Raw genomic sequence first — 7,992 nt, 5'->3', positions numbered from 1 at the left:
ATTATGAATTATATAAAAAATTTAAACAAATTCAAAAAAATATGTTAAGAGATAATTTCATGACACTTAAAATAAACGTTATTAAGCTATATTAATACACATATGCACTATAAAAATTAGCTATATATACACACATTTGTCACGACTTAAAATAGACATGAAAAAGGTTTGGTAATTGTCAACTAAAATTAACATTTGAGTTAAAAGTGAAACGCTGAAGCACATTTATATTTTCATTCATAGTACTATACTATATATATAAGTATATTATATTATCTGACTTTTGTTTAAATTATGATCATCTTATCCAGAGAGGGCTGTTGTAGTGCGTGTTAGGTGCAAACTTATATTTATGGCAGCCGTTGACAATTCAAGTTAGGTGTTTGAACTAGCTAGTATATAGTATATAGTATATATTTAGAGTTGTTTTCAACCTAAAGTTGAGTAAATTTATTATACCAAGTGCAATGAGATCGATAATTATTGATTAATTAATTAGCCTTCATTTGTTAGTCAAAACCAGAAAAAATTGGCCTTATATCTAAGACTATATATTGAAACGCAGATTGTGACAGAAACTTAATTAACGTACGTATGTATTCGTTGAATATTTCTCTGTAATGCGTGGTGGGACATGTTTATATGCTTTACATCAAAACTTCAACTAATAAGAAAGGTTATAATAAAGCACACTTGTGAAATCATATATATAGAGAGAGAGTAAAAAGTTTGGTATTGTCTACCTAGTCGAATTGTGATGAGTTGCTAAAATTGTTCAAAAAACATAAAAAATTTTGAAAATTACAATTAAATGGAGAGTTTAATGACAATTTGTTCAAAAAAAAAAAAAATCATATATTAGACAAAGTTCGACACTTTCCTACAAAATTGCAAGGCACCAAAGAATTGTCACCAGGTTTTAGTATGTAAATTAAATTGCGTTTAATACTTTATTGTGAATAGTTTAAAGTGAATTGCCATTAAAAAAATATGCAAAATAATACTAATTGAAAAGCAATTAGGATCAAGCTTTCCCGCGGACAAATTTCCCGATTTCATGAGTTCCCACTAAGGGTGTGCATGGCCCGACCCTACTCGAAGATCTGACACGGTCCCGAATATCTTAAGGACTAATTTGGTATGATTTTATCAGGTCTAGGACCGGGTAAGGGTTTCAAAAATAGACCCGGTCATTATTTTGGGTCGGGTCCGAGTCATAGCTCGGGTCATTCGAACTCGATCCGGTGGCCCAATCATCATACACAATTAATATTTTGTGTTATTAGTGATGGATGATGGTTATTCTTACGTGGAATTTAAGTATTGTAAACATTAATATTTTGTGTTATTAGTTATTATAAGACTATAAGTTAATATTTTATGTTTAAAATACATAAGATTTTAGACTAATGCATAATATTGTGTTATTTGTATTTATTTAAATATTTGGTGTTATTAGACAATATTAGTATTGATTATGGTTATGCTTTAATTTCAAAGAAGAGTTGGTTCTTGCTATATTTTTCTAAGTGAATTTTACCATTTCAAATAATGGTTGGAGTCTTGGAAATTTAGATATTTTCACATGCTAACTTATAAGAAGGTATCAAGGTAATGTAATGTTAATGGCCCGATTTTCACCCAGTTTTTACCCGATATAATCGTGGCTCGAAAGTATATAGGTTTCATCAGGTTTAGGGCCGGATTCGGATCTAATAACTTGGCCCAATATATATTTCGGATCGAGTGTAGATCATATCAAACTCGATTTCACCGGGCCATGCACATCGCTAGTTCCCACCAAATAAAAGACAAATTCAAATCGTGAAAGAGAAAAGAAGGGTATATATATTAGACTTAAAGTAATTAAAAATTGGTGAGTGTTAGTTAAAAAAAAAGTTTAATTTTTCTTGTAAAACCGTTAACTTAAATTCCCTATCCAACAGCCTCAAAAGAAGAAGCAAAAACAATGCTTCTAAACTAGCGGCAAAAGGAAAAGGTTAGCAGTTTGCTTTAGCACACCAGCATCAGTTTGTCGTTTGAAAGTTGGGTTATAAACAAACAACCGGGTCAATATTTTTAGTTTTTTACACACTTTTACAAAAAAAATTTTTAAATACAACAATACATTATAGAAAAAGTCTAGTGAGCCAATTATAATATAAGTCAACTTCCTCTTATTTCTGATTTTAAAATCCAAAAAATTATAGTAGTCAGGTGTTGGATTTTTTCTTGTAATGAATCTATTTTTCAATTAATTGATTAGAGTTGGTTTCGGTCCTAGTTGGTTCTCTAGCAAATGCATAAATATTGACATAGATATGAGATACGCAGAAATACAAATTTAAAATTTTTATAAGACATGAGAACACGATATAAATAAAATANTGACATGTGATGAGATTTAGATGTGTTTAAATGTGTTCGAAAGATTTTTTTATTTTTTATTAAGACGTAGTTAGATATAGCTTAGCTTATATTATATATGACCGTACAGTATATAGCTTAGCTTATAGAAACTAAAGTCAATTATTAAGGCCATAATGTGGCAAGAGAAAAGTTGGGTACTACTTACCAGTAATCAAATTTCTTCTACTGCAGATTCTGTTTTGGGAGCATTTCACATTTTGCTTCAACGTATGACGGTGTCATCTAAAAGAAGATGTAAAAATAGACAAAGAAAACTGCGGGCAGAAATTAAAGAGTAGGAAAGAAACCGTGATAAACCTGCTTTTAAGACTTTACTTATTCAAAAGCTTTTGAGACTCTGCGTTTTCAATGGACGGCTGAGAATGAAAGCAATGTTATTTATTTCCAGTAACTTATTTTTATCACACCGTGCATTTTCATTTCACATACTATTTTAAATTAATTGGTAAAATTTTTGAAATAGCTAAGTCGATTATTTTTGTTTTAATCTTATTACTTCATGCTTAAAATTAATTTATAACTTGTTACATATGAAGTTTCAATTTTGTAAAAATTGTTACATATTTTTAGATCACATCTACCTTTAATAGAAACTCAAACTTGTTATTTTTGCAACTATATATATTGACAACTTGATGATGAATGCGGCTTATAAGATAAGATAAAGTTTTAGCTTGTTACTGCATGTGTTGACGTAAAAATGACGAACCCTTTACATGCACATATTCATCTATCACCTACTACAATTCGGAACCTTCTAATGCTATTATAATGGAGATAATTAACCAATGATGTGGTTGCAACTGTATGTGCCATATTATTCACCAACATTTATGCACCATAATTGCGGCTAATTTTTTTTATATTGTTTAAATATATGTGTAATACATTGTTATTGGAAGATTAGGTGTTTTTTTTTATATGGTGCTTTAGTCAAATCGGACGGTCCGATTTGTTTGAAGAAAAAAGTAAACTACAAATCGGAGAGTCCAATTTGTTTGAAAAAAAACTACAAATCGCATGGTTCGTTTTGTATTTTGTATTTTTTTTATTTTTTAAAATAAAAATCAGACGGTCTAATTTTAACATTAAATTTTTTTTATTTTCGAAATCACAATTCAGACTGTCTGATTTGTGATTGTTTTGGAAAAAAATAAAACAAATCGAAGACACCAATTTATAACTCCCACAGCAAAGTTAAACACTTCTACATCATTGGAAAATACACTCTTCTCTCTCTCACACGAAAAACAAAAAGTGTCAATTGCTTGGTGCATGGACTAATAAAGAACTCGTGCGTTTGTTATTGTACTACTATTGGTTAGTTTCTTTTGCTGACATAATCAACTATCAAATAATGTGTATATATAAAACCTAAATCTTCTCTTTGCTTAGCTTTAATCTGCACTATTAATTTCTAACAACTCAATTTTATTACAGTCTTTCACTTTTTAATGATATTGAAATTATAAAGTTTACGTAAAAAATTTAAACAAAATGTAAATATTTTTTAATTTTCATCCTCTTATTTGATATTTTTAGTATTAGAATTAAAATTGAGTGGGTGTTACTCACTTTTAAAAATTAATTAGCTTATGAGATAAAGAATGCTTCACATTTATAAATTATGAAGAGATTTTATTCTTGATAAATGTAAAACTTGTAATATAGTACCAGAATTTCTATGATCTATTATTATTGGGTCACTCACCTACAAATGTTTACACTCTAAATAATTATTTTTGGGTGTTAAGAGAATGCATTATAAACCGTACATCTTTCTAAGATAAAGTTTATAATGATTTATAAATATATGAGACATCCATCCTACGTCTCATAAACCAATTGTGTATATTATTGGATGATATTATATATAATTAAATCAGAAGGGGTTTTGTTAATTAAGGTTGTGCTCATTAATATTATAGCAAGTTTTAATTGAAAATTTATATTATATATATTGAACATACCAAAACTTGAATTTTATCTAGTAAACCACTATACAGTACAGTTAAAACTTTATTCTAACAAAACCCCTTAATGAATATCAAATATTATTTATTTATAACTTCACTACTGTTTTAGTAAATGCAAATTATTTGCTGGTAAATATGAATATGTTATTGCGCCCGCATTACATTTAGATATCCAACTTTTCAGGCCAGTGATGCATCCATTAATTAATTTAATTGGGAGAAATAGACCGTATATAGGAGCAACTAAATGTGGATGCAATTATCTAAATTCGGATTATCATTCTAGTCCTTTAAATTTAAAATTTACTATACTAATCTCTAAGATTTAACTTTAAGTACTATATTAGTTTTTAAACTATTTTCGACGCCGAGTCAACGAATAAAATATTAAGTTAATTTTGACTTGTCACGCGAGATATATAATTAAATGATGTCGTTTTACTTTGACTCTTAAACAAGATAAAAACAAAATTATTTTAGAGAATGAAAAAAAAAATAACTCAATTTATATATTATATAAACTCTTTGTCTTCTCGTTTTTGCTTTGTTTAAATGTCAAAACGAAATTATTAAGTCCAGTATGATAAAACAGAACCAACTCAACACTTTGTTTGCTAATTTAGTGTTAGAAAGGTCCGATCTATAGACCAATATAATGTACAGAGATCAATTTTAAAAATTAATTAATATAATAAATTTTAAATTTGAAAAGTTNTATTTCATGAATAATTATTTAAAATAATGCATAGAATTTAGATAATTGTATAAAATTATTTTGATATACGGTTAATATATCACACTTTAACTCTTTTCATTTATATTATCTAATCCGTTAGTTATAACTCGGCCTAAAACAAACCTATAAGTTTGGAATCGGAAAAAATCAAATAACCACGCACCAAACTCATGAATCTTTCCGCTAATATCTCTAAATAAACCTAAAACAAATCACTGAAGTCCAGTCCGGAAGATTAACTAAAACTCCGAGAAACAAGTGGCATATGCAAATAACCGTCCCAATCACAAACAACTTTATAAATATTGGCGACTCATTAGGTCACAGGTACGCAATTCATTTTATATTCTCTCTAAAAGCTAAGACTTAAACTCTTTCTGACTTGAATATTGGAGTATCTTTGCAGGTGTTTACCGCTGCCGTTCTTAGAGAAAACCGACATATCATCTTTTTTGTTAAACGCGCGAGTCCGAACATCAGAAAAATGAGCTATATCCTAAAATCGGTTACTCACATAGGAATAACACTATCAAAATTATTGATTAAATAAAATAATTCTAAAATATTAGTGGCTTTTAACCTGCTTGGCAATAATGTGCAAATATAAAACTTAATAATTGATTCATTTTGTCTAAGACCAATTGACTTTTTGTTTTTGGACGTTAAGGACCAATTGACTTTTAAAACATTAAGCATAATATTTTAATATACAGTCCGTACAAATCTTTTATGTCACCAAGTCATCCAATTTCCACATCCCAGCTCACTGCCATATAATTATTGAGCCCACGTGTTTTTCCGCTGCTGATGCAATTAATAGTTTATCTATCAATTAAAAAAATTATATATGTGAGGAATTTCAAATTTGAGTGATTTTCTAAAATGAGATTTTTTTTTTCATGTTTTCCTAAAACATGGGGCTGAATTTGAAATTAAGGAACTGGTGTGGTGAATCATAATTTTCTTTTAATTTTTGAAAAGCGAATTTGTAAGGAGTGATTGTATCTTTTATTTTTTATTTCAAAGCAACTCATTAAGGACAAATTATAATTTTTAAAAAGAAATTAAAAACGAAAAGTGCATTTCAGAAGCAAATATAATTGTATGTTAAAAAATAATTGAAAATGAAATACGTTAAGATGAGTTGCGAAAAAAGAATACTCCGATATCAATCCAGACATCATTATTTACGTAATTCACATATGTTATTAAAGATTAACTATTTATATTGTCATCGATATCAATTCAACTTTAATGTTTATTGTGCTAAAATTTTTGTGTTTTATATAATAAATTTTGGTGTTATTTTTATTTTTGTGTTTTATATAAAAAAAATTGGTATTATGTTTTTTTTTAATCATGATCATCATCTTTTTATTTTTTTTCTTTATTTTTATGCTTTATAAAATTTAAAAAATACACTAGCAAATAAATAAAACAAAAAAGATAATCAGAATAAAGAAGAGAAAAGTATAAAAAGAAGAAAAAACCAATAATAATAATAATAACGATGATAATAAAAAAAAAGAAAAAAATAAATAAAAAAAATGAATCATCCCATGGATGATGGTGAAACTTTTGATAAATAAATAATTTAATTAAATTTAATTATGTAAAAAATTTAATTGTTTATTAACATCGTTGAAAATTAAAACCCCAACACAAATAATACTAACAATATATAAAGTATGGGGTTCACTAAGACTCGAACTTTTGACCTTTCGGATCTAGCATTCTAATACCATGCATGATACTACTCATCCCAAAAATTTTAACTGATGTGAAAAGGTAACACTAATAATTATATCTCTAATACTCTCTAAACTTCCATTGTACATATTGTATAAATATTCCATTGACTCTTCGTACTTTCACTTATAAAAAATATAATAACACAATCAAAATAAAAAAGGAAAGAAAAGAAAAAAATATGCACAAGAAGCACGGCATGATTTAGAAGAAAAAAGCAAGGTGGGGCTGCATATTTTGGGAGTTGGGACCCCTTCATATTGGGGTGTCACCTCTCGTGCATGGACACGTACCCTCATGCAATACTTTACTCCTTATCAATACGTGATAAGACAGTTACGTGTTTGTTACAGTTGTCCCCACACGTGTTCACACCAGGTGCTCCGGCACCCATCTCCGCCCTCCTCGCCGGCATCTTAGACTCCCCGTCTCATTGTCGGAATCTCTGAGACCTCATATAATCTTATCCTTTTGCCCTTTAATATTCTCGATCTTTCTCCTTCCTCTACCCTTTGTCCCCCTTCTCTTTCTTTTCCTTTTCTTTTTTTGTCTAAAAATTTCTATTTGAAGACAGTCCAACTAAAATATGGTGAGAATATGAAACGAAGGTGAGGGCTGACTGGCTGAGGGCAATAATATTTTACTCTCATTTTTTCCCTTCATATTTATGATTGGCTATTATTCAAAATTGTGTAACTTAAGTGCAGTTAATTTAATGTGAAATTACTAATTAAAAATTGTTAAATAATTTAATAGATATTTTATCTATTAAATTATTTAACAATTTTTAATTAGTAATTTCACATTAAATTAACTGCACACTTGAATTTTCACCATTTAATAATGAATCATTTTTCGCATGCTATACTAATTGCTGAGTTCTGACCATAAATATTTTAGAAACCTAAATTATTCCACTGTTGTTGTTTCATTATTAAGTAGTAGTATTTTTATTCGTAATAACATTACAAGAATATAAATCTTTTAAAATTATATCAGTTTTATTATGATATTATAGATTATGACACAAAATATTTATAAAATTAAATTATTTTTACAAAAAGATTATAAAAGACAAAAATTTTTATTGACTAAGAAGAT

The 7,992-nt window shown here is 28.0% G+C and overlaps 1 protein-coding gene across 1 annotated transcript in view; it reads right to left on the bottom strand.

The window, feature by feature from the left end:
- Nucleotides 1–7,306, bottom strand: part of LOC107627990 (probable serine/threonine-protein kinase abkC) — a 14,574-nt gene extending 7,268 nt beyond the window's left edge. The window contains exon 1 of the mRNA XM_016330794.1: nt 7,203–7,306. Coding sequence (XP_016186280.1) covers nt 7,203–7,306 — 104 coding nt within the window. The remainder of the gene's footprint in view (nt 1–7,202) is intronic.

The sequence above is a fragment of the Arachis ipaensis genome, chromosome B02 (genome assembly GCF_000816755.2).
Source record: "Arachis ipaensis cultivar K30076 chromosome B02, Araip1.1, whole genome shotgun sequence".
Lineage (NCBI taxonomy): Eukaryota > Viridiplantae > Streptophyta > Magnoliopsida > Fabales > Fabaceae > Arachis > Arachis ipaensis.
Note: the sequence above shows the minus strand (reverse complement) of the source record. Positions and strands in the feature narration are given on the sequence as shown.